This window comes from Natator depressus, chromosome 10, assembly GCF_965152275.1.
Source record: "Natator depressus isolate rNatDep1 chromosome 10, rNatDep2.hap1, whole genome shotgun sequence".
NCBI lineage: Eukaryota > Metazoa > Chordata > Testudines > Cheloniidae > Natator > Natator depressus.
Genome location: NC_134243.1, coordinates 39751043 through 39778985, shown reverse-complemented (window position 1 = coordinate 39778985; position 27943 = coordinate 39751043). Strand labels below are relative to the sequence as shown.

The window sequence follows — 27943 nt, the reverse complement described above, 5'->3', positions numbered from 1 at the left end:
CCATGCTAGGTATTACTAGCTGGGTCGGTACTCTACATGCCACCAAAAGAAGCGTGCAGTGTACCCATACCTTAGATTCAAAGGCCAGAAGGAACTATTATGCTCCTCTAATCTGACCCACAGGTGACACAGGCCAGAGAGCTTCAGCCAGTGACTCCTGCCTCACCTCATCTTTCTGTGCCTCCATTTTCCCATCTGTCAAAGGAGGGTAATGATACTTACCACCCTCATAAAATATTCACGGGAAAAGGCCTACCTCCTGTAACAACTGTGATCCTGCCCAGATGATCCGCAGTCGAGCTTTGCCCTCTAAAATATCCCCAGCAGTCTGTTAATACCCCAATGATAGGGCAGTTTGCACCTTTGAGATCAGGTTCAGGCTTTCTGCAGACTCAGGAAAACATCACTGCAAGGGTTTCTGTTCCTTTCACCTTTGGTAAGTTAGTTTTGTAACCGTAAGTGTGGAGAGACTCAATTTTTTTCTTTCTAAATTTAAGGTTGATTCAGGTTTATTTTTTTAACTGAGAGCCTGGAACCCAACTGTGCAGTAAATTCAAGAAGAACAATTCTGCTGCAGTTCACACAGCCTCATAATCACATTAGAGATGGAATATGGCCCAAGACTGACCCGATCCATTGTGAACAGGTCATCAGCAACCCAATAGAGGGTGATAAAGTTAGTCACCACTAAATCCTTGGCTGGGGTAAGATTTGAGCCAGTGTCTAGAGATGAGCTCTGTGATACATGAAAGGAGGGGGTAGCTCCGTTTTATGGACACCCACCCAGCCAGTTAGCTATAAAATCCCTGTTAATAGCTGTTCTCTACTTGCTTTCCCTGTAAAGAGTTAACAAGCCCACAGGTAAAAGGAAGGGAGTGGGCACCTGACCAAAAGAGCCAATGGGAGGGCTAGAACTTTTTAAAATTGGGAAAAAACTTCCCTTTATCTGTGTGTTGTAGTTCTTGAGGAAAGAGGGGAACAGGGAACAGTTATGCTGTGAGCCAGGTATGAAAAACCATTAGATCATACCTAAAGATTGCTTATCTGAAACCCCAGCAATGTAAGTAAATTAGGAAATGTCTAGGAAGATGTGATTATGGTTATTTCTGTATTTCTTATTGGCTTGTGGACTCCTCTGTGCTAACCCCAAATGCTTTTTGTTTTGCTTGTATCCTTTAAGCTGGACCTCAAGAAGGTTATTCTCGATGTTTTAATTTTGTAAGTGGGTTTTTTAAATCTAGCAAAAGCCTAAGTTCCAGATGTATTTCCTTTCTGTTTGTTTTTAATAAAATTTACCTTTTTAAGAACATAAGAATGGCCCTACTAGGTCAAATCAAAGGTCCATCTAGCCCAGTATTCTGTCTTCCGACAGTGGCCAGTGCCAGGTGCCCCAGAGGGAATGAACAGAACAGGTAATCATCAAGTGATCCATCCCCTGTCGCTGATTCCCAGCTTCTGGCAAACAGAGACTAGGAACACCATTCCTGCCCATCCTGGCTAATAGCCGTTGATGGACCTAAGAACCTAAGAACAGTATTGGATTTTTGTTGTCCTAAGAGGTTTGTGCATATGTTGTTTAATTAGCTGGTGGCAACAGCTGATTTCCTTTGTTTTTCTTTCTCAGCTCTTCCCCAGAGATGGGGTGAAAGGGCTTGAGGGTACCCCACAGGAAGGAATTCCCAAGTGCGCCTTTCTAGTTTCAAAGGGGTTTTCTGCACTTGGGTGGTGGCAGCATCTACCCATCCAAGGTCAGAGAGAAGCTGTAACCTTGGGAGTTTAATACAAGCCTGGAGTGCCCAGTATTAATTTTTAAAATCCTTGTGGGCCCCCACCTTCTGCACTTGAAGTGCCAGAGTGGGGAATCAGCCTTGACAAGCTGTTATAGAATGTCCATTGTAGGGATCCATACTCACAAACCCTTTGTGATGAGTGACCTAATATTCCTATGACATCATGGTAACTATCAGCAACCAGCTCAGTCTGTTTCTGTTCCTGAGACAGGAAGCACCACCTCTACAGGACTCTTGGAGTGGGCAGAGACAGGATAACCTTTTTTAAAAAACCACACACTTTAAAAAAAAACGTGCTACGAAACCCCCAACTTGTTTGGTTTGGTTTCATATGCCCATCTGTCTTGCGGGCTCTGGTGGGAATTGCCAAGGGCAGGTGGAAAGGGCTATGGAAACCATCTCCCCACATGTGAGCGTCTCAGTAATCAAATCTCTCTCATCCCTGCTGGTAAGTGAATTCTTCCCTATTCAAGTGGACTTCCATCCCAGTCCATAAATCCACAGCCCAAAAGATCAATGGAAAGATTCCCTTTGACCTCAGTGGCAGTTGGAGCAAGCCCCAGAAAACCAGGCACGGTGCCTGTGATGCTATTGACCTGAACTGGGACCGTATAGAACATTGTTGCAACCAAGGCCCTGTGGTGGCACCAAATCTTGTATAAAGGGGGTCAAATAAGGTGTCCAAGACAAGGTTATGGTTTGCTGGTTATGATTATGCTATCTGTATGCATGTATGATTTTTGTATTTAAAGATATAAGTATTGGCTCTATACTGTCTGTATTTCAAACTTGTGCTATGCTTCTGGGGGACACCCCAGACAAGTGGGTGTCAGCTCTGCCTAGCCTGCTTGATGGCCCATTAAGGACCATCAGCTATACAACTGACCCACTGAGAGAAGGCAGATACACCTTGTGACTCAGCAAAGTATGCAGGGACTTGCCCATGTGACTCCAAACTCCATTTTGCTGTAATTTTGCATAGTAAGCACAAAGAGGTGTTCTTACAACTGGAAAAGACTATAAAAGGCTGATGCCTGATCTCCATCTTGTCTTCAATCCTGCTTCATACCTCTGGACTAACTTTGCTACACTGAAGCTTTGAACCAAGGACTGAAAGATCCATCCCAGTTGTGGATGTACTCCAGAGACTTGATTTGAACCTGCAGTTTATTCCATCACTGCTAGAAGCCTGAACCAAGAACTTTGCCATTACTGTATGTAATTGATTCCATTTAACCAATTCTAGCTCTCATCTATATCTTCTTCCTTTTATGAATGAACCTTGAGATTTTCGATTCTAAAGGATTGGCAATAGTGTGATTTGTGGGTAAGATCTGATTTGTATATTGACCTGGGTCTGGGGCTTGGTCCTTTGGGATCGAGAGAACCTTTTTTCTTTTACTGGGGTATTGGTTTTCATAACCATTCATCCCCATAATGAGTGGCACTGGTGGAGATACTGGGGAAACTGGAGTGTCTAAGGGAATTGCTTGTGTGACTTGTGGTTAGCCAGTGGGGTGAGACCAAAGTCTGCTCTGTTTGGCTGGTTTGATTTGCCTTAGAGGTGGAAAAACCCCAGCCTTGGGCTGTAACTGCCCTGCTTGAAGCAATTTGTCCTGAATTGGCACTCTCCGTTGGCTTCCGCCAGAACCAGCATCGTTACAGTGGGGTAGTCATGCTAGGATCCACAGAACCAGGTCAATTAGCCTTTGAGTCTGAACCCCATGCTATCCAAATTTGCATTTTGGAATTGAGAGTTTTGTTGGTTAAAGATCAGTGACCAAGAGCCAGAAAGCAATGGCAGAAGCAATGAAACTGCAAGCCCTGAGAGACAGCCTGCAATTTGAATATGAACAAAAACTGGCAGAAATTCAAATGAAAGACAAGCAAGCCTTGGCCCAGTTAGAAAGAGAAGCTGCTGAGAAAGAGAAAGAAGCCAAAGCAAGGAATGCTGAATTAGAAAAAGAAGCTGATGAAAGAAAGAAGAAAGCTCACCAGATGCAACAGGAAACGGCTAGACTCCAGCTCCAAGTCAAAAAAGCAATGGAAGACCAGCAGAAACTGTATCCTCTTGAAAGTCCAGTTTATAACTAACTATGTTGATATGTTGTATTACTCTGAGCAGTTTTCTGTGTTTAAGCAGTTTTACTATGGCCAGGGAGAGGGGGATTCTAACCTGGTGGGAAATAGCTGTTTGTCTGTGCAAAAAAGCTGTCTGTCTATGAATGAAGTTTCTGAATGTCTGTCTAATGACTCAGAAGTGAATCTGGAATTAGATCAAGCACCGAAAGAACTCATTGGTCAGGACAATGTTGCTCAGGAGCAGATTAAAGTGGATGGTGAGGTTAAAGCCCTAACTGAGAAAGGAAAGGGTAGATTTTTGATGGGTGATGGATTGTTGGCTAGTACAGCTTATAAAAGTGAACCTGGAAAAGGTAACTGTGATTTGCTGGAAGTAGCTTAGTTAGGGTGACCAGACAGCAAGTGTGAGAAATTGGGACAGGGGGTGGGGGGGTAATAGGAGCCTATATAAGAAAAAGACCCAAAAATCGGGACTGTCCCTCTAAAATCAGGACATCTGGTCACCCTAAGCTCAGTTTAATGAGAAGAGCAGCCATTTATCTGTGGGGAGTGGCAATGTGCCTGGTAAGGAAAGTTTGGATGAGCCTAGGCAGCCTTGTGAGCTGAGGGCTTTGTCTAGTCAGCAGTTTGGGAAGGCAAGGATAGTGGAAGATGAGTGTCCCTATACCTTACCTGTTACCTGTGTGGAGAATTGTGACAGTGAAGGAAATGTGCCTGTGTCTGTCAGGGGTATTGAGTTGCCTATGGAGGGAGCTACTCTGGTCTCCAAGCAGTTGTCTGTGAACAGCACTCTGTGCTGGGACAAGGGAAATGAGATCCCAAGCTGTGCATCTGGTAAAGGAGAATGTGTCTCCAGCTCTTCTTTGTCTGTGGAGCAGACAGAAGGTGCCTTTCAGCCTATGATAGTTGAAAATAGTGTAGTTGTCTCAGAGTTGGTTCTGATTTCAACTAAAGCCCAGGAAGGGAATGGTCCTAAGTCTGTGTCTGCTAGGGAGAATGGCGCTGTAACTAGGTTGCATCCAGTTAGTGTTGTAGCAAAATCCCAGAGACCAATTCTGGTGCTTGTATTTTGCCTGTTGCTAATATGTAGCTGGGAAAGGGTGTAGCAACTCTGTCTAATCAGGATGATACCCTAGCCAGGGCACAAGGAGAGCAGAAAGGTGATTTAATTGTGTACCTACTGATGGTGTGGAAACTTGTAGCAAGAAGGAAAAGATTCCTGAACTTGTATGTGGCAAAGGGAAGGAGAATGTTTCTAATCTTTTATCTAGTGAATCTATGGGTTTGCCTGAAAGGGGATTCTGTTGGAATCTGCCTGATGGGCCAAAGGTGATCATGAATGTGAGTGAGACCCAGAAAGAGTCTGTGGTTGCTCAGGAAAGTGTTCCTTTAGAGCAGTGTTTCCCAAAATGTGGTACGCATACTCCTGGTGGTACGTGAAAGGGTTTCAAGGGGTACGGGGCAGAATTTTTTATTTTACTTTCTCATAATGGGACCCCCGGCCAGCAGCGGGCTGAGTGGGGCCGGCGGACAGAACCCCAGACCTGCGGCAGGCTGAGTGACTCAGCCCACTGTCGATCTGGGGTTCCGTCAGCTGGCTCCTGCCAGCCGGGGTCCCGGCCACCGGCCCCGCTCAGCCTGCTGCCAGCTGGGGGTCCCGTTCACACTGGCTGGCAGCCAGGGCTGGCTCCAGCTTTTTTGCCACCCCAAGCAGCGAAGAAAAGAAAAGCAGAAGTCATACCGCCCAAGAGCTGTGCCGAAGAAAGAAGAGGGTCAGAAGCACAGCGGAGCTGACGCAAACCACGCACGCGTGTTACCGCAGCTGGGGCAATACACTTGCCTTTGTGGCATGCACAGAAGTCATACTGATGGATAAAAGTGAATAAGTACTCTAAAGATCATAGCAAGTACATACTTGGTGTGTATAAATATACAACCTATCTCTCTTTTTGTTTTTGTTAAACCCATTTACAATGGATCGCTGGCTGAAAACAGGAAGTTTGAACATACAAAAGAAAATTATGAAGAAACTATGAATGTTAGTGATAATTATGCCAAAAAATGCAGTGATATGGCTACATCAGACAATTGTGATGACAAAATTAGTGAACCGTGTGAACCATCTGTAAGTTTATTTAACATATCAGCCGCAAAGAAAATGAAAAAAGCATGCAAATATGTTGAATAATATTTTAAACTGGGATTTTCGTGGACTGGCAATGAGGTGGAGCCTGTTCCACTATGTGTGATTTGTTACAAGACTCTCACAAATGAAAGTATGAAACCACCCAACCTAAAAGGCCATTTTGATAGCAAACATAAAGAATACAAGGGAAAACCTGTAGCATTCTTTGAAAATAGGCGCAAAGTTCTCCAAAAGTCCCAGAAAACAATTCGTAATGTGACGGGAGGTGAAAATATGAAAGCTGTGGAAGCTTCATGAAGTGTGGCGTACTTAATTGCAAAGTCCGGAGTTGCTGAAGTGATTGGCGAGACATTAGTAAAACCTGCAGCCAAAGTAATGGTGCAAGCGATGATTGGCGACAAGGCTAGCAAAGCTATAGATCATGTCCCCCTCTCAAATAACACAGTTCATCGTAGAATCACAGATATGGCTGAAAACATAAAGCAACAATTATTGTCAAGAGTACAAAAGAGTTGCTACTATGCACTGCAAGCGGATGAATCCACTGATGTTGTGAATTTAGCTAATCTTTTGTTGTTTGTCAGATATGAGCTGAATAATGAAGTCCATGATGATATTTTGTTCTGCCAACCTATACCAACACATACAACTGGAGAAGCTATTTTTAAAGTTATTGATGACTTTTCAAAAACAGTGACTTGAATTGGAGTAGTGTTGGAATAAGCATGGATGGCACCAGAGCCATGATTGGTTCAAAGAAAGGAGTTGTTGCACGTATTCAAGCTGTTGCGCCAGAAGCAAAATCGACTCATTGTTGCATTCACAGGGAAGCACTCATCACCCAGAATATGCAGGTAGATCTAAAGCAAGTACTGGATGAAGCTGTGAAAATAATCAATTTTGTGAAAGGCCACCCTCTGAATGCCCGGCTGTTTTCTCAGCTTTGTGATGAGATGGGCAGTGATTACACACAACTCCTATTTCACACTGAAGTGCGTTGGCTTTTGCGTGGAAAAGTTCTGAATTGCCTGTTTGAGCTGCGAGAAGAACTGCAAGTTTTTTAGATGAAACCTTTAACCTGAGAGACTGTACACACGACTGGAAATGGCTATGCAAACTAGCATATATTGCAGATATCTTTGCTCATTTAAACAACCTCAATCTATCCTTGCAAGGGAAACTCATATCTATATTCCATGTTCAAGACAAAGTGAGCGTCATGGTCGCAAAATTGAAACTGTGGCATAAATGTCTTAGTCGTCGTGCACTGGATTCCTTTCCATCTCTTCATGACTTAGTAATAAACTCGACTAACGAACTTGACAGTGATGTGTTGCAAACCATGAAGCAGCATTTAGAAAGCTTGCAGAAAGATCTTCGTAAGTATTTCCCTGAACTGGACAGCACCTTTGAATGGATAAGGAACCCTTTTATCATCAATGTTCAAACATTGCCAGATAACCTCTCTGCTTCAGAAGAAGAACAGCTCTTGGAGCTGACTTCAGATAGCTTCCTGAAGACAAAATTTGAGCAAAATACACTGACGTCATTTTGGTTGGGGGTTAGCTCTGACTATCCAGCTCTATTGGACAAAGCTGTCAAGTATCTTCTGCCTTTTCCCACCTCGTATTTGTGCGAGATCGGATTCTCTGCGCTGGTTGGCATCAAAACAAAAAAATGAAACTGTCTTATTGACATGGAGCCCCATCTTCGTCTTAAGATCACAAACATTGAGCCAGATATCCCCACGATAGTATCTGGTCAAAAGCAGTTCCATCCCTTCCACTGAATAGTTTGGTTTGTATTGAAAAGTTTTCAATACCGAAATAGTAAGTATTAAAACTAGTGCTTTCTTCACTAACGTAACCAAACCAGCATATTTTAATTTCAGAATGATACGAATTCACCATATACAGATATATACGCTGTTCTGCCAGACTGTTGATTCGCTTCTATTATTTTAATTATGTCTAGTACTATTTCTATATGTAACTATTAATTTTTGTTTCAACTGTATGTAATATAATTTTGTATTTATTTCTAATAAATATTTAATCCAGAATGAAACGAATTTGAAGTGTGTTATAAAAATGTGTCTCCCCCCCAATTATCTTCACCAGAGAAGGGGTACACCAGTGAGACAAATGTCTCAAAAGGGGTACGCAACTGCTGTAAGTTTGGGAAACACTGCTTTAGAGCAAGCCCTAGGTGAAGAGGGTAAAGGCAAAATTTCTGTGAGGAGTGAACTGTTGCTTAAAGAAGTTCCTGGGAAAGGAATCCCCATGGTAGTCTTTGCAAGCAGTTTGCTGTAGCTGGAGGGTGAAAGTGATTTAATCAAGGAAGTTTCAGTTCCTAACAGCCAGAAATTTTCTATTGTGAATGGATCCACTGACTTTCCTTTTGAAAGATCCTGTGTGGATAGCTTTGAGAAGGTCTCAGATGGAGTAAAAGCTGTTAAGGAATGTAAACAGCCCTATGACCAAGTGGCTGTGTTTGGCCAGCTTGTTGGGAAGACAAGGTTGTTGAGAGAGGAATGTTTCCATGTAGATTCTGTGAGTGAACAGTCTGTGTCTCAGGTTCAGAGGGAAGACTGGGTAGCTGAGTCTGCAGAGCAGAGCAGCTGTGTAGTTAATCTCTCGAGACTGCAGGGGATGGCAGGTATACTCTCATCTCTAGACACTTTGGATATGATTTGTAGTCTCTCCGTGATCTTAACATCTAATTCCATTGGAAGCAGAGGTTGGTAAGGTAAGGACAACAGAACTTTAAGTCCAGCTTGTTAGTGAAAATAAATGGTATCTCTTTAAGACAGAGGCCAGCCTTGGAATTGGTAGCAGTTAAGAATCTGAAAACTGGTGAACTGGCTCCTGCCTGTGGTAATGTAAATTAGCTGACTGACTGGGTGAGGAAAGACTTGCTAATTGTTGTTAGCAAAGAGCGCACACCCAATTAGCCAGTGAATTCCATTAAGCAAGAGAGATCAGGGTTTGATCCTTCAGGACAAGGAGGAAAAAGAGAACTTAATTTTGCAAAGGGAAGCCACAGATTAACCCTAAAATGCCAAATGGTATTGAGCCAAAGGTGTGGCATGACAAACATGACTGCAGATGGACACTAACAATGAATTTGCTGTTATTGCTTATGGTAATTTTTGTAACTAATGTGTTGCTATTACCAAAAACTGTAAAAATGTACAATGTGCCGAATCTTTTCGAAAATCCCTTGAAGAAGGACTACATGAGAACACACTTTATGTTAAAAGGCCTTGTTATACTGATGTATCACAGTTAATGCCTGTAAACAGTATTGGAACTTTTCACAGGGGAAAAGACATTCCAGACCTGATGTGCTGTATGGAAAAGGGAAACTGAGGCACACTACCATATTGCTTTCACGGCTAAATGCCAAGATTCCTGTACTATGGACAACATTAATAGCTACATTGACCTGATGTTAATTGGGTTCCAAATATTTGCTAGAGTTTGTATGGATTAAGTAACTATGTTCTTTAGCTCTTGGCAAGATCACATGAGACATACAGGAACCATGCTGCAAGAGCAGATCCAATCCACGAGTGTTCTAACCAAGTTTTGCCTTGAGTTCGTAAAGAGATTCAATCATGTTATTGAACATTACTCTGATAAACCATTTCTGTTATACACTGGTATGGCTTCTAACCCAATACTAGCTGTAGTAAGACAGAACTAAGGATGGGGAGCTCTTGGGATGCAGTCAGTGATGTTTGTATCATCCTTCCTGCATCAGTTTTGTGTTGGGGGTGTGGCGTTATTGACCTGAACTGGGACCGTATAGAACATTGTTGCAACCAAGGCCCTGTGGTGGCACCAAATCTTGTATAAAGGGGGTCAAATAAGGTGTCCAAGACAAGGTTGTGGTTTGCTGGTTATGATTATGCTATCTGTATGCATGTATCATTTTTGTATTTAAAGATATAAGTATTGGCTCTATACTGTCTGTATTTCAAACTTGTGCTATGCTTCAGACAAGTGGGTGTCAGCTCTGCCTAGCCTGCTTGATGGCCCATTAAGGACCATCAGCTATACAACTGACCCATTGAGAGAAGGCAGATACACCTTGTGACTCAGCAAAGTATGCAGGGACTTGCCCATGTGACTCCAAACTCCATTTTGCTGTAATTTTGTATAGTAAGAAAAAAGAGGGTTCTTACACCTGGAAAAGACTGTAAAAGGCTGATGCCTCATCTCCATGTTGTCTTCAATCCTGCTTCATACCTCTGGACTAACTTTGCTACACTGAAGCTTTGAACCAAGGACTGAAAGATCCATCCCAGTTGTGGATGTACTCCAGAGACTTGATTTGAACCTGCAGTTTATTCCATCACTGCTAGAAGCCTGAACCAAGAACTTTGCCATTACTGTATGTAATTGATTCCACTTAACCAATTCTAGCTCTCATCTATATCTGCTTCCTTTTTATGAATAAATCTTGAGATTTTCGATTCTAAAGGATTGGCAACAGCGTGATTTGTGGGTAAGATCTGATTTGTGTATTGACCTGGGTCTGGGGCTTGGTCCTTTGGGATCGAGAGAACCTTTTTTCTTTTACTGGGGTATTGGTTTTCATAACCATTCATCCCCATAACGAGTGGCACTGGTGGAGATACTGGGAAACTGGAGCGTCTAAGGGAATTGCTTGTGTGACTTGTGGTTAGCCAGTGGGGTGAGACCAAAGTCTGCTCTGTTTGGCTGGTTTGGTTTGCCTTAGAGGTGGAAAAACCCCAGCCTTGGGCTGTAACTGCCCTGCTTGAAGTAATTTCTCCTGAACTGGCACTCTCAGTTAGCTCCCTCCAGAACCAGCATCGTTACAGTGCCTCTAATAAAGGCGTAGTTTAATAAAGACATATAAAGGCAAGGGGCTTCCTCCAGAGCAATGTTTGTCTCACCCTAAGACAAACAACTGCTTGCTTTGCTCTCGACTTCCTGTATCATCAAGACATTTGGACTCTCTATGCGTCAGTTTCCTGTCTTGAAAATAGAGATCACAAAGCTATTATAAGGGGGACCATGGAAGAATTGAGATAGAGAATATTAGTGATGAAAATACATTCTATATGGAACCCCTTACCTCTTGATCTCAAAACATGAGTTTAAGGCTAACACACTGGGGATTGAACCAGGGACCTCCAGAACTAAAAGCATAAATGGCTACAGCTGGAGCTAAGGCTATGTAGCTGGGGGCTGTAACAGACTCTCATCCTGAAGGCAGTCAGAAGACTTTATAAATTCTTGATGAGATGAGCTTTACAGTCACTTTACCTGCTACTAAAGTGCAGCCACATCTGGGGTGAAACATAGCAGCTGTTTAACAGCACAGAGCAACAGTACGTAACAATTTAGGCCAGGACATGAAGGATAATAACTTTCTAGCTGAAGTTCACAGGGAATGAGGTAAGCACAGTGAAATCGCCTAAGGGGGAATTTGACCAGGATGCTGGGCACCAATTCTGAAATTTTCCCTGAGTTTTTAACATCCACAGCAGGAGGGACCTGGAGTCGATATCTCCCTGGCTTTCAGAGATTTTTAAGGCCAAATGAGACCCTAATTCTTGATTTGAGTTAATTCTGAGCTCTCTTTCTGTCTCCAGGGGATGAAGAAGGTGCCTATCGACAAGGTTGAGTGGGAAGGGTATTTTGATGAGAGTGGCCACCTGGTGAAATCTCGGGATTTTATTTCATCCAACATCCTGGACAGGGTGAGCAGGGTCTGCTCTGAAATGCGACAGTCAGCAGGGAAGACTATGCATGGTGGGCCTTGTGTGCCCCAGACCTGAGGCAGGGTCTCCGGCTGCAGCAAAGAAACACTCAGGCTGGGCACAAAGGTGGGGTCAAAATTCCTGTATCCTCCCACAGTCCGGAGGCCATACTGGTGCCAGGCTGGACCCTTCCACCAGTGTAAGAGAGAGAAGTCGGCTGCTAATGCAATGCCCCTTCCTTTTCCCCAGGCCACAGCCTCTGCAGCTGGTGCAGGAAGGATCATGTAGGAGCAGCTACACTGGCTCTTTGCCAGCCATGCTTCTCCCTAGGCAAGGAGCATCCTCCAGGGGGAGGCATGAACCTTCTCCTTCACAAGGAAGGATCTGGTGTTATTTCAGCAATGCCAAACTCCATAAAGGGACTAAGGCTCATTTCAGGACAGCTAATCCACCTGAAGGGTTGGTGACCTCCACTGGCCATCAGACCTTAGAGGTACCACATGCTGAGGTTGCTATGACGATTTGGAAGCCAAGCATTTTTTAAAAGAAATGCATTGATCCTTTCAAGTTTGTGCATCACTGGACAAAAAAACCACTGTGAAAAATATTAATTTCCCAGTAAAGCACAGGAATTCCTGGCCCACTCCAATACAGCCATTATGCTTATTGGCTTTTGCATTTTGGAGTTTGTTTACAAATGACTCACTTTTGCCCAGTGAGAGAGAGCATATTTTATTACAAAATAACCTGGTTTTCTTTTTAAACCACTAAAAATAGCTTTTAATTTTCATGAAAGCAGTCATGGAAATCTGAGCTGACTCCAGACAACCTGGCACCTTTTCAGAGAACTGTGACAATGTCCTAGTTCCCTTTTGGCTTTGCCAGTAGTGAGAAATCTTAGTGCTCAGCCTTAAATGCAGGTAGTTAGCTCTTGTGCTGGCTCCTGCAGACACTATCCTCCCTTGCACGACTCCACTGACCTCAGTCAACTTGCACAAAATCTGATGTCTGCATATTTTGTATTTTGTTCTCCTTGTGCCTGTGCTGCAAGATCTCACTTTGGGACTCAAAAATCATCATTGCAGTGCTCTGAGCTTCTGGCTATGCTGTGCCCAGAGAAGGTTATGGCTAAAGTCTGTCAATTAATCACAGTTAACTCACGCAATTAACTCAAAAAACTTAATTGTGATTAAAAAAAATTAATCACAATTAATTCCACTGTTAAAAAAATAGAATACCAATTGAAATTTATTAAATATTTTGGATGTTTTTCTACATTTTCAAATATATTGATTTCTATTACAACACAGAATACAAAGTGCACACTCCTCACTTTATATTATTATTTTTATTACAAATATTTGCACTGTAAACATGATAAACAAAAGAAATAGTATTTTTAAATTCACCTCACACAAGTACTGTAGTGCGATCTCTTTATCATGAAAGTGTAACTTACAAATGTAGATTTTTTGTTACATAACTGCACTCAAAAACAAAACAATATAAAACTTCAGAGCCTAGTCCTACTCAGTCCTACTTCTTTTTCAGCCAGTCACTAAGACAAACAAGTTTGCTTACATTTACGCGAGATACTGCTGCCTGCTTCTTATTTACAATGTCACCTGAAAGTGAAAACAGGTGTTCACCTGGCATTTTTGAAGCCAGTGTTGCAAGGTATTTACATGCCAGATATGCTAAATATTCATATGCCCCTTCATGCCACCATTCCAGAGGACATGATTCCATGCTAATGATGCTCATTAAAAAAATAATGCATTAATTAAATTTGTGACTTAACTCCTTGGGGAATAATTGTGTGTCTCCTATTCTGTTTTATCTGCATTCTGCCATATATTTCATGTAAAAGTAGTCTCGGATGATGACCCAGCATACATTCGTTTTAAGAACACTTTCACAGCAGATTTGCCAAAATGCAAAGAAGGTACCAATGTGAGATTTCTAAAAATAACTACAACACTCAACCCAAGGTTTAAGAATCTGAAGTGCCATCCAAAATCTGAGAGGGATGAGGGGTGGAGCATGCTTTCAGAAGAGTTAAAAGAGCAACACTCCGATGCAGAAACTACAGAACCCGAATCACCAGAAATGAAAATCAACCTTCAGCTGGTGGCATCTGACTCAGATGATGAAAATTAACATGCATCAATCCACTCTGCTTTGGATCATTATCAAGCAGAACCTGTCATCAGCATGGATGCATGTCCTCTGGAATGGTGGTTAAAGCATGAAGGGATATATGAATCTTTAGTGCATCTGGCAAATATCTTGCGATGCCAGCTACAACAGTGCCATGTGAACGTCTGTTCTCACTTTCAGGTGACATTGTAAACAAAAAGCGGGCAGCATTATCTCCTGCAAATTGTAACAAAACTTGTTTGTCTGAGTGATTGGCTAAAGTAGGACTGAGTGTAGGCGGAGGCTCTAAAGTTTTACATTGTTTTATTTTTGAATGCAGTTATTTTTTGTACATAATTCTACATTTTTAAGTTCAACTTTCAAGATAAAGAGAGTGCACTACAGTACTTGTATTAAGTGAATTGTATTTCTTTTATTTTTACAGTGTAAATATTTGTAACAAAAATAAATATAAAGTGAGCACTGTACACTTTGCATTATGTGTTGTAATTGAAATCAATATATTTGAAAATGTAGAAAAACATCCAAAAGTATTTAAATAAATGGTATTCTATTATTGTTTAACAGTGCAATTAATTGTGCAATTAATCACGATTAACTTTTTTTAATTGCTTGACAGCCCTAGAGCTAGAGCCAATTGGAAAATGCCAATTATTTGTCATGGGAAATTTTAAAAAGATTTGTTTTGAAATTTCCTGTGAAAATGTTTCAGTTTTGTTGATGAAAGAACTGAGAGTAAAAACCAAGAAACTTTTGAGTTTTACACCACCATTTTCAGTAAGAATGATCAGTGACAACTTACCCAAGATTTTTGCTTGTATACCAAAGCTGTTTACCCCATCCCCCCTCCCCCCGCTTAACTGCCCTTTGTGCCAATAAAAGCCCCCTGTATTCACCTTGCCATCCCTTTCAGGGTCTGGATCCAGCAGTGAGATCAGAGGCATGGAAGTTTCTCACTGGCTACTACTCCTGGAGGAGTTCACATGACGAGAGGCTGACCGTTGACAGTATGAGGAGGTATGGATCTATCTGTTTGCAGTGTCCTTCTATATCGGGCTCCACAAGGACGCAGATGCAGCTGGTGGTTTCACAGGCATCCCTGAAGATTTGATGATGATGATGCAGATTATGGTAGAATCTGTGAACCCCAAACAAAGATCAAGGCCCCACTATGCTGGGAGCTCTGCAGACAGGAAGCAAAGAAGAGAGCTCACAGTCCACATGTCAGACAGGGCACCACAGGGAGAGAAGACAGACACTCCAGAGTGAATGGGTTAGGAGAAAGATATCATATAGTTGAGCAGAAACCCATTTGTCCCAGCTTGCCACTTGCCAACCCAGTGTATCCCGATGAAGGCTAAGCATCACGGTAGGTTCCATGGAGGGATTTCACAGGGTAAGGTGGTGGCTTTGCAGATATTGATGGGCCACACTTATGTCAGCGTTGAATGCGGTAGAACAGATTTAATTAAAACAGGTTCTTAATCTGGTGACTGCATTCTCTCTGTGCATGGGCCCCCTGGAGATGAAATTCAGGACCCTTATTGTCCACAGGTACCAGCCCCAAGGGTGTGATCCCACAGCAACTGTGCTGAGCTTCTCTTTTGGTTTCTTCCCTTCCAGCCTCAGGTCTGCCCTCTATTCGGCACTGGTGAGGCCTCATCTGGAGTACTGTGTCCAGTTTTGGGCCCCACACTACAAGAAGGATGTGGAAAAACTGGAACGAGTCTAGCAGAGGACAACAAAAATGATTAGGGGTCTGGAGCACATGACTTATGAGGAGAAGCTGAGGGAACTGGGATTATTTAGTCTGCAGAAGAGAAGAATGAGGAGGGATTTGATAGCTGCTTTCAACTACCTGAAAGAGGGTTCCAAAGAGGATGGATCCAGACTGTTCTCAGTGGTAGCAGATGATAGAACAAGGAGTAATGGTCTCAAGTTGCAGTGGGGGAAGTTAGGTTGGATATTAGGAAAAACTTTTCCACTAGGAGGGTGGTGAAGCACTGGAATGAGTTACCTAGGGTGATGGTGGAATCTCTTTCCTTAGAGGTTTTTAAGGTCAGGCTTGACAAAGCCCTGGCTGGGATGATTTAGTTGGGGATTGGTCCCGCTTTGAGCAGGGGGTTGGACTCGATGACCTCCTGAGATGCCTTCCAATCCTGATATTCTATATTCTAAGAAGGTGGGGAGGGGCTAGTGGCTTGGCTTCCTATGGTAACCCAGCTTCAGGTCTAACACCCCTGAATGCTGCAGTTACCTTCAGAATTTCTATTTTGCAACATTTTCTTGAGCCTTCCCTTTTCCCTGCCAAACTGTAACTGCTACATGGAGAACCCTGGCCTTCCACCCAGGTTGCTAGGGTGCACGCCAGAGCACCTAGGAACTTCACAGTGACGGTTGACAGAGAGTCCAGCAGCCACTTTATCATCAGTGTAATAGTAAATATTTATATAGTGCTATCACCCCTTTCTGCTGGGTGCTGTACGAATGTAGATAAGAGACTATTCCTGACCTGCAGTCTACAATCTAAAAGACTGACTTTCAGCGCACTATGCTGCTAGATACCAGCTGAGCATAAGGCCCCAGATCTTCCTGCTCCTAAAGCACAGCCTTTTATCTCTTGAGCTAATGGAGAATCTCTATCAGTTGTTAGCAGTATAGGGCTTAGGATGTGTAAACTATGCACTCTGTCCCCCTCTTGTGGTGGCTAGGTCAGCTGGTGATTGATGAGTCTGCCACAGTAGTGTCTAGAAGAGACAGCTCTTTTAGCTCAGGATGTAGGGCTCATATATTAAGATCCACAGGTCCCATGTTCGATCAATACATTTTGGGATGTATACATAGGGCATTGCCAGCAGATCGAGGGATGTGATCGTTCCCCTCTATTCGACATTGGTGAGGCCTCATCTGGAGTACTGTGTCCAGTTTTGGGCCCCACACTACAAGAAGGATGTGGAAAAATTGGAAAATGTCCAGCGGAGGGCAACAAAAATGATTAGGGGACTGAAACACATGACTTCTGAGGAGAGGCTGAGGGAACTGGGATTGTTTAGTCTGCGGAAGAGAAGAATGAGGGGGGATTTGATAGCTCCTTTCAACTACCTGAAAGGGGGTTCCAAAGAGGATGGATCTAGACTGTTCTCAGTGGTAGCTGATGACAGAACAAGGAGGTCTCAAGTTGCAGTGGGGGAGGTTTAGGTTGGATATTAGAAAAACTTTTTCACTAGGAGGGTGGTGAAACACTGGAATGCGTTACCTAGGGAGGTGGTGGAATCTCCTTCCTTAGATATTTTTAAGGTCAGGCTTGACAAAGCCCTGTCTGGGATGATTTAATTGGGGATTGATCCTGCTTTGAGCAGGGGGTTGGACTAGATGACCTCCTGAGGTCCCTTCCAACCCTGAGATTCTATGATTCTATGATATTCTATGAATCTCCACTGCCAATGACCTACACAATGCTGTCAGCACTACCAATATGAAGTTGGACATTACCAATATGAGGTTTGCAGAGGGTAGAGGTACACACGCACATGCCAGTTTGTTGCAATATAAGCTAGACAACCAAAATTAAAATCTTGGTAAAATTGCTCATTTTTGGCAACCTAGTTGCAAAACTGGTGACAAATTCTAAATAAAACAGATCAACTGCTCTTTCCTACCCCTCTGATTTCCTTCATTTACTGTGAATCTTCATTTACCAGGTTCTGATGGTGCAAAACTCTTAAAGCCCTTATGAGTTATGCTCCATTCTTGCAGCGTGTTCTCAATAGCTACCTCTCGCATTCTTTCAGGAAAAGTTACGAGGCCTTGTGCAACATGTATGACAAGATCCAACCGTTACTAGAGACAGAGCACAGGGACTTCATGCAGGTCCGCAGCTTCATCAGTAAGTTGTCACAGGGTTGAGCTGGGTGTTTCTAGGGGTAAAGAAGCAGGGGAGGCAGCAGATAGATGAGTCAATGTGATTTGCCAGGTCGCTAGCCCCTTGTCACATGGATCTCCCTAAGCTCCAATGATCTTCACTGGAGATTCTGACTCAAAAGTACTGTGATGTGTTTGCCTTTCAGAAGCCTAAGGACACCTGTAGTTTGATTTCATTCTTCTACCTGAGCACAAGCCTTACTCAGGAGAGGTCAACTTAGCTTGGAGCGTGATCATTTTCCATCTTGTCAGTTAAGCAGTATTGGACATAACTTTATCTGGAGGCAGACCTCCAGGTGCAGCCAGGAATATTATTGTTATGACGCAAAGAAAAGGAGTATTTGTGGCACCTTAGAGACTAACAAATTTATTTGAGCATAAGCTTTCGTGAGCTACAGCTCACTTCATCGGATGCATTCAGTGGAAAATATAGTGGGGAGATTTATATACATAGAGAACATGAGACAATGGGTGTTACCATACACACTGTAACCAGAGTGATCACTTAAGGTGAGCTATTACCAGCAGGAGAGCGGGGGGAACCTTTTGTAGTGATAATCAAGGTGGGCCATTTCCAGCAGGTGACAAGAACGTCTGAGGAATGGGGGGGGGGTGCGGGGGGGAGGGGATAAACAGGGGGAAATAGTTTTACTTTATGTAATGACCCATCCACTCCCAGTCTCTATTCAAGCCTAAGTTAATTGTATCCAGTTTGCAAATTAATTCCAATTCAGCAGTCTCTCGTTGGAGTCTGTTTTTGAAGTGTTTTTGTTAAAGTACTGCCACTTTTAGGTCTGTAATGGAGTGAGCAGAGAGATTGAAGTGTTCTCCAACTGGTTTTTGAATGTTATAATTCTTGACGTCTGATTTGTGTCCATTTATTCTTTTATGTAGAGACTGTCTGGTTTGACCAATGTACATGGCAGAGGGGTATTGCTGGTATCACTGTTCTTTCTGTGTCATGAATGATTTGAACCACCGCCCTGACACTGTTTGAGGGGGCACTGTACTGCCATAAGCACTGCCTTTCAAATGAAATGTAAGACCAAGGTCCTGATCACTGCTAGTCATTAACAGTCCCATGATGCTATTGGGAAGAGCAGGAGTATTAACCCCGGTGTCCTGGGCAAATTCCAACTCAAGTAATTACATCGCTGCTTACCTAAACTCCACCCCTGCAGTTCCACTTTGTAACATTCTTCTAGTCCTGAACTGCAGTATTTGATTGCTTGAGTTAGTGAATTCCACATCTTTGCCTGGAGCCATCAGCATTTCAGAGATGGGTCAAGTGACCCAAGGAGAGAAAGTTATGTAAAGAAAGATACCAGATAGAGATGTAGTAAGAGAGAGACTAGGAGTCTGGAAATCCCCTCAGGGTCAATTGCTTGTGGATGAAAGGAACTATAAAAGTGATTAGCATTATTATATTCAGATTCCCATTTAGTCTTTTCCCAGTTGTACAACAAAAGGAATATTAAACAATATTGCAAACTTAATGTTACACTGGTTTGTAACCTGCATAAATCAACCCAGCTGAGACAGGAAGGAGCCTGAGCACAGAGATAGGACTGGGTAGATACTTTAGAAGCAATTGATTCTCCATCCTGGTGGAGAGTCTTAGAAAAACCATAGTCATAGAAATGCATTGGAAGGAACCACAAGAGGTCATCTAGTGCAGCCCCCTGCACTGAGACAGGACCAAGTAAACCTAGACCATCCCCAGGTTTTTGTCCAACCCATTCTTAAAAATCTCCAATGACAGGGATTCCACAACCTCCCTTGGAAGCCTGTTCCAGAGCTTAACTCCCCTTACAGTTAAAAAGGTTTTCCTAATATCTAACCTAAATCTTCCTTGCTGCAGATTAAGCCCATTGCTTCTTGTCCTACCTTCAAGTGGACATGGAGAACAATTGATCCCCATCCTCTTTACAACAGCCCTTAACATCTTTGCACACTGTTATTAGGTCCTCCTCAGCCTTCTTTTCTCAAGACTAAACATGACCAAGGTTTTTTTTTTACCTTTCCTCAGAGGTCAGGTTTTCAAAACCTTTTATCATTTTTGTTGCTCTCCTATGGACTCTGGCCAGTTTATTCCCATCTTTCCTAAAGTGTGGTGAGCTGAGGCTTCACCAGTGCTGAGCAGATCGGGACAGTTACCTCCCGTGTCTTATATACAACACTCCTGTTATTACACCCCAGAATGATATGAGCCTTTTTCGCAAGTGCATCACACTATTGAATCACATTCAATTTGTGATCCACTATAACCCCCAGACCCTTTTCAGCAGTACTACCACCTAGACAATTATTCCCCATTGTATAGTTATGCATTTGATTTTTCCTTCCTAAGTGAAGTAGTTTGCACTTGTCTTTATTGAATTTCACCTTGTTGATTTCAGACCAATAATCTAATTTGTCAAGGTAGTTTTGAATTCTAATCCTTCCTCCATGGTGATTGCAACCTCTCCCAGCTTTGCACCATCTGCAGATTTTGTAAGCATATTTTCCACTCCATTATCCAAGTCATTAATGAACATATTGAATAGTACCAAACCCAGGACTGTGGGACTCCACTAGATATGCCCTCCCAATTCAACAGCAAACCATTGACTCCAACCGAGTATAAAAGAAATCACATTTTGCCTCTATGTAAACAGATATGCACTTAAATAGTAGATACCAACAATTGTTTCCTCCAAGTTCAGTCGTGGTTCCAGCGCAGCTCCCTTGTTCAGCTTGGCTTAGAGAATGTTGTGTTTCCCAACATTCCAAGGTCCTACTTTGCCACTCCCCCTGGGCCTCTTGCACCCAATCAGAAAGACACACAGCCAGTAATTCTGGATGCAAAACACTGATTTAAAGTAACACACATTACCTGCCATTTGGTGAGTTATTAGCAGCTGTAGAAGTATAGATTAGCAGCAGCTGGTGCTGTCACATCCAGGCACTTGACCAGTGTACTCTTCCCTCAGAAGTACATTTTGACATTTGGATTTCATCTAGCAAAGAGTTTGCATGTTTGAGCAGAATTTCTCTTTTTATTTCTTGGTGACTGTTCTTGCTACTAAGGGGTTATAAGCCCACAGAGGTACACGCAGTACCGCAGCCTACTGAAATCCAACATTCACGTTCAAGATGTAGCATTGCCAGCACGTTGGGACTGATTGTGGACCTAGAATACCCAGCTGCCAATCAGCAGCTTTGAGCTTCTGAGCTCAGAGCCCTTTCATACTGCTCACCTCACCACAGCTGTTTTACCGCAGCACCCATTCCGTAAGCATTTCTAATACACCCATCCCTGGGGTCTCTGCACAGGCCAGTCACATACAGTAAGAGCATTGCAGGGGCCAGATACTGCACTGTATTAATTTTCCACTCAGTGCAGTATGGAGGGGGAGCTAGTTATGGCTCCCTTATTCTCTGCCCAGTCCTGGCACAGGATAAAGCACTCCAAACTAGCATCAGTCTTCCAAGGACTGTCTGCCAGCTGAGGATAGCCAGAGTATAATGTGATCTGATTACATCCCCTTCCCTCCTCTTTCCTCCCCTCCCTGAGCATGCCCCTGTCTGCCTTTGCTATGCCCCCTGAATCAGAGCCAGAAGGAGAGGGTGGAGCAGAAGCCAGCTGTGCCAGCTGTATGCCCACTGAAGACTCCCTTCAGCCAGGGAAATCCTCGGCAGTGGAGATTGGGCCAGATCCCACACACAGAGCAGTGCAAAGGGAACAGACACCTGTCCCACTATGTACAGTCATACTATCACATGCATTTCCTTGGATAGTTCTGCAGCTAGCAAGCAAGTAGGAAATAGAATTATAGAATCACAGTATCATAGAATAGAATCATAGAATATCAGGGTTGGAAGGGACCTCAGGAGGTCATCTAGTCCAACCCCCTGCTCAAAGTGGGACCAATCCCCAACTAAATCATCCCAGCCAGGGCTTTGTCAAGCCTGACCTTAAAAATATCTAAGGAAGGAGATTCCACCACCTCCCTAGGTAACTCATTCCAGTGTTTCACCACCCTCCTAGTGAAAAAGTTTCTCCTAATATCCAACCTAAACCTCCCCCACTGCAACTTGAGACCATTACTCCTTGTTCTGTCATCAGCTACCACTGAGAACAGTCTAGATCCATCCACTTGCGAACCCCCTTTCAGGTAGTTGAAAGCAGCTATCAAATCCCTCCTCATTCTTCTCTTCCGCAGACTAAACAATCCCAGTTCCCTCAGCCTCTCCTCAGAAGTCATGTGTTCCAGTCCCCTAATCATTTTTGTTGCCCTTCGCTGGACTCTTTCCAATTTTTCCACATCCTTCTTGTAGTGTGGGGCCCAAAACTGGACACGGTACTCCAGATGAGGTCTCACCAATGTCAAATAGAGGGGAATGATCACATCCCTCGATCTGCTGGCAGTGCCCCTACTTATACATCCCAAAATGCCATTGGCCTTCTTGGCAACAAAGGCACACTGTTGACTCATATCCAGCTTCTCGTCCACTGTAACCCCGAGGTCCTTTTCTGCAGAACTGCTGCCTAGCCATTCGGTCCCTAGTCCGTAGCAGTACATGGGATTCTTCCGTCCTAAGTGCAGGACTCTGCACTTGTCCTTGTTGAATCTCATCAGATTTCTTTTGGCCAAATCCTCTAATTTGTCTAGGTCCCTCTGTAACCTATCCCTACCCTCCAGCGTATCTACCTCTACTCCCAGTTTAGTGCCATCTGCAAACTTGCTGAGGGTGCAATCCTGTAGTTCCCAGGATCCTCATTCTTCCCTTTTTAAAAGATGGGCACTACATTAGCCTTTTTCCAGTTGTCCGGGACCTCCCCCGATCGCCATGAGTTTTCAAAGATAATGGCCAATGGCTCTGCAATCACATCCGCCAACTCCTTTAGCACTCTCAGATGCAGCGGATCTGGCCCCATGGACTTGTGCTCGTCCAGCTTTTCTAAATAGTCCCGAACCTTTCTCCACAGAGGGCTGGTCACCTCCTCCCCATGCTGTGCTGCCCAGTGCAATAGTCTGGGAGCTGATCTTCTTCATGAAGACAGAGGCAAAAAAAGCATTGAGTACATTAGCTTTTTCCACATCCTCTGTCACTAGGTTGCCTCCCTCATTCAGTAAGGGGCCCACACTTTCCTTGACTTTCTTCTTGTTGCTAACATACCTGAAGAAACCCTTCTTGTTACTCTTAACATCTCTTGCTAGCTGCAAGGTGTGATTTGGCCTTCCTGATTTCACTCCTGCAAGCCTGAGCAATATTTTTATACTCTTCCCTGGTCATTTGTCCAATCTTCCACTTCTTGTAAGCTTCTTTTTTGTGTTTAAGATCAGCAAGGATTTCACTGTGAAGCCAAGCTGGTCACCTGCCATATTTACTATTCTTTCTACACTTCGGGATGGTTTGTCCCTCTAACCTCAATAAGGATTCTTTAAAATACAGCCAGCTCTCTTGGACTCCTTTCCCCCTCATGTTATTCTCCCAGGGGATCCTGCCCATCCGTTCCCTGAGATTGCTAAAGTCTGCTTTTCTGAAGTCCAGGGTCCGTATTCTGCTGCTCTCCTTTCTTCCTTGTGTCAGGATCCTGAACTCGACCATCTCATGGTCACTGCCTCCCAGGTTCCCATCCACTTTTGCTTCCCCTACTAATTCTTCCCCGTTTGTGAGCAGCAGGTGAAGAAGAGCTCTGCCCCTAGTTGGTTCCTCCAGCACTTGCACCAGGAAATTGTCCCCTACACTTTCCAAAAACTTCCTGGATTGTGTATGCATCGCTGTATTGCTCTCCCAGCAGATATTGGGGTGATTGAAGTCCCCCATGAGACCCAGGGACTGCGATCTAGTAACTTCCATGAGTTGCCGGAACAAAGCCTCGTCCACTTCATCCGCCTCGTCCGGTGGTCTATAGCAGACTCCCACCACGACATCACCTTTGTTGCTCACACTTCTAAACTTAATCCAGAGACTCTCAGGTTTTTCTGCAGTTTCATACCGGAGCTCTGAGCAGTCATACTGCTCTCTTACATACAATGCAACTCCCCCACTTTTTCTGCCCTGCCTGTCCTTCCGGAACAGTCCATGACAGTACTCCAGTCATGTGAGTTATCCCACCAAGTCTCTGTTATTCCAATAACATCATAATTCCTTGACTGTGCCAGGACTTCCAGTTCTCCCTGCTTGTTTCCCAGGCTTCTTGCATTTGTGTATAGGCACTTGAGATAACTTGCTGTTTGTCCTGCTTTCTTAGTATGAGGCAGGAGCCCTCCCCTCTCACGCTCTCCTGCTCGTGCTTCCTCCCAGTATCCCACATCCCCACTTACCTCAGGGCTTTGGTCTCCTTCCCCCGGTGAACCTAGTTTAAAGCCCTCCTCACTAGGTTAGCCAACTTGCTTGCGAAGATGCTCTTCCTTCTCTTCGTTAGGTGGATCCCGTCTCTGCCTAGCACTCCTCCTTCTTGGAACACCATCCAGGAAGGGGTAGTGATCCGAGGGCTTGATGAGTCTCGGCAGTCTCTCCCTCATATTGCTGCTTGCCAGGAGCTAGGATTCACAGACTTCTCGGTATTCCCGGTTGGGGTGGCAGATAGATGACTCAGTCCTCCTGAGGAGACAGTCCCCGACCACCACCACCCGCCTCCTTCTTTTGGGAGCTGTGGTCGTGGAACCCCCATCCCTAGTACAGTGCATCTCATGCCTTCCAATCGGCGGAGTGTCCTTCTGTTCCCTTTCCTCAGATGTATCATCTTGTCCTCTCTCTGCATTAGTACCTGTGGAGAGAATATGAAAACGGTTGCTTACCTGTATCTGCATTGCTGGTACCTGGACGCTGCCCTTTCTTCTTCTGGAGGTCACATGCTGCCAAATTTCTTCACCATCCTCCTGTCCGCGCAGTGCAGCCTGCTCTGAATCTTCAGAACGTTGTGCCCGTAGAAGCATATCCTGATGTCTGTCCAGGAAATCTTCAGTTTCACTTATGCAACGCAGGGTCAATACTTGTTTCTCCAGACCTTGAACCTTCTCTTCCAATATGGAGACCAGCTTGCACTTTGTTCTGACAAAGTCGCTTCTGTCCTGTCGAAGAAAGACAAACATGGCACATTCAGTGCAGGTCACAACAGCTGAACACTCCCCATCCATATTACCTTCCTTCTACGAGGTTCCTCAGGAGTTGTAGTAACTAGTCAGAGAAGCCGGCAAGGTGTAAGCCTCAGTGGGCTCTCCCCAGGGAAACTCCCTCTGTTCGCCTCTCTGCTGTTCGCCGCTCAGCTGGTTCGCAGCTGACTGGCTTTTTATAACAGTTAGGCCCACTCAAGGCTCATCTGGAACAAAGCACTCCCAATTCACACCTTTCAAACAACCAATCAAGCATACTGTCAAACTGTCCCCACAACAGACACTCAGATACTCACCAATACAGCCTCTCTAATGCAACCCTTAGCGTACCTCCTCTCAGACAGATCCCAGGTAAACTCCCTCTGTTAGCCTCTCTGCTGTTCACCACTCAGCTGGTTCGCAGCTGACTGGCTTTTTATAACAGTCAGGCCCACTCAAGTCTCACCTGGAACAAAGCACTCCCAATTCACACTTTTAGGAGTCTGTAAGTTCCCTTCTCCTCAGGAGGGCTGCATGATCTGAGCCAGCGATGTAGTCTTCTCCAGGCACCCTGCTCCCATAAGGGAAACAAGTCTCTTTCTTCCACAACAGATTCTGACCTGCAGAGACTGTACCTCCGAGACGCACAAGGCTACGCCATAGTGGACAAGAAACGGCTGGAGAAGATCCTTCTGCTAAGTTACGTATGCAACACGGAGGCTGGTGAGTGCTGGGGCAGCAGCACACCTGGGCATCAGCAAAGGATCCTTATGATGTCACTGAGGCTTACAGTGACCATACGTCCCATTTGGGCTGGGACAGTCCCTTTTTTAAGCCCTGTCCCGGCTGTCCCAACTTTTTATCCAAAAGGTGGGCATTTGTCCTGTTTGCTCTTGCTGTCTTGATCAGTTGGCAAAAGCAAATTGGTCAAATGCCCTCTTTTGTCACAAAAGTGGGGTGCAGTGCTGAGGGGGCGAGCGGAGATATCAGCCCCCCGCAGAGGGGAGGTAGGGCTTGTGGGAGGAAGCAGTGTAGAATTCCAGCATGCGAGGCCCCCTCTGTAGGGTTCCAGCTACTGGCACTAGCATGGGGCGGGGCCCTCTGGTGAGCAGCTGCCGGTGTCCCGTTTTCTCTTTGGGAAATATGGTCACCCTACTGAGGCTCATTTCTGAAAGAGGGACATGCTGGTGCTTTCCACTGAGCGAGATGGCAGGATAGGTGAGGGGTGTGCAGAATGGCGGGGGGAAACCACGTGTAGCAGAATAGGAGGTGGCAATTGGGCCAGGGAAATCATGGGAAATGGGGTGACTAGGGGGCTGGGTGGTAGTGAAAGGGATGTCTGTATCACTTTCAGGTTTCCTGTTCAAGCATAGCCAAAATCCCTCCTCCCAGACTCTCCCAAACCAACTGGTGACATGCCAGCCATGCCACAGAATGCACTCCCGGAACATGCCCAGACACGACAGTGATGGGCACATTACAAGGACCTGGTAAAACAGAACACAGTTTAACCCTCCCGCCACCCCACTTGTGCGGTCCCTGTCCCTCAGTGACCAACTAAGCTCCCACAAGCTGTGTCAAAAGCACCTTTTCTTATTCTGTGCAAGGGCAAATTTCTCAGGGTGTTAGGGAACTGTGCATTGTGCACTCATGCAGGCTGTCTCACAAAGAGGCCAAGGCTCACATGAGTCACTGGAACTGAACTCCCCTGTCCCCACTCCCAGCCAGAGCTGCGACCCAGGGGTGGAGTAGGGGAGGGGCTAGCAATGGCACTGCCCAAACTATGGATAAATAAAGGACTTTGATCTCCACTACTGCCCATGTGACAGGGCAGTGAGCCCCTGGGTTAGACCCTGTGACCTGTACCCCATGCCTGTGTTTCATTCCCTTCTGATCTGTTCATTTCCGGAATTTATTGCCCCTCCTTCACTTAAGAGCGTGGGGTCTTTCATTGTCTTGGTGAGCTCCGTCCACAAATCCCCATTATCAAGTGGGAGGAGAGCATGTTAACCTAATCCCCAGGGATATGCTGTTTCATAGCATGTTTCTGGACTGCTGCAGTAGTCTGTTTGTACATCTGAGTGTGTCTGTGTGTTCTCTCTCCTGGCAGAGTACCAGCAGGGGTTCCACGAGATGCTCCTGCTATTCCAATTGCTGGTGGAGAAGGAACATGAGGTCTACTGGCTGTTTCAATTCTTCCTCCAGAAAACAGTAGGTCAGAGGGTTTGTAGGGCCCCGGCTTTGTGCCCTCACTGGGCCATTCAGTTGACCAGCCTGCAGCAACGCTCCCTGGAGGCAATCTGCCTGACCTGACCACCCACACCCAGCTGTGGCAGACACCCCAGAGAGAAGAGGGCCAGCTTGACCCCCTCCTGGTTTGCAAGCCCCCCCACACTTCGCCAGTGATAAGTCACCCAACTCAACTTTTCCTCCCAGCCACCCTGCTCCACCCCCTGTATGACAAATGGCGTGACTTGACCCATGTCCCGCCTGCCAAGCCACAGTGAGGAGGGAGATGGAGCCAGCCTTGCAGGACATGCCCAGGCTGCTGGTGGAAGCTGGATAGTTGGGGAGGTGGTTACATCACCAGAAGACCTGGAACAGCAATTTGGCAAAACACTCCCCATCAGTCAGAATGAGGGATGGGAGGGGAGTCAACTCTTTCCTAGCTCCTAATAACCCAATAGATCAAACTCACTAGAACTGAAGCCAAGAGGCTCCTGGGTTTTGTAGTTTGGCACACTGTTGGATAAAGCCACCCCAGGAAAACTGCAAACTGCAGTAAGACGTCCTCACCTTGACTTCTCACCATGCTTCCCAGGGCATTGCACCCCTCCAAGTTGGCAAACCAGAGGCAGTGCCCCCTAGCTGTCTCAGAAAGACAGACCATCTTGGACACCACACAGGCCCGGTGTCTATGAGCACCATGCAAGCAGAGGTTATATCTAATGTATGTTTAACTCTAGACATATTAGTACATGCTTACAGAAACAGAGAAACATAAGCAACAGTGTGCACTGAGTTT

The 27943-nt window shown here is 44.8% G+C and overlaps 1 protein-coding gene across 1 annotated transcript in view; it reads left to right on the top strand.

The window, feature by feature from the left end:
- Positions 1-2178: 2178 nt before the first annotated feature.
- The window catches only part of TBC1D21 (TBC1 domain family member 21), a 38241-nt gene continuing 12476 nt past the window's right edge, over positions 2179-27943 (top strand). Inside the window, exons 1-7 of the mRNA XM_074964885.1 lie at positions 2179-2242; positions 5229-5233; positions 11654-11752; positions 14826-14929; positions 17704-17798; positions 25531-25641; positions 27029-27129. Coding sequence (XP_074820986.1) covers positions 2179-2242; positions 5229-5233; positions 11654-11752; positions 14826-14929; positions 17704-17798; positions 25531-25641; positions 27029-27129 — 579 coding nt within the window. The remainder of the gene's footprint in view (positions 2243-5228; positions 5234-11653; positions 11753-14825; positions 14930-17703; positions 17799-25530; positions 25642-27028; positions 27130-27943) is intronic.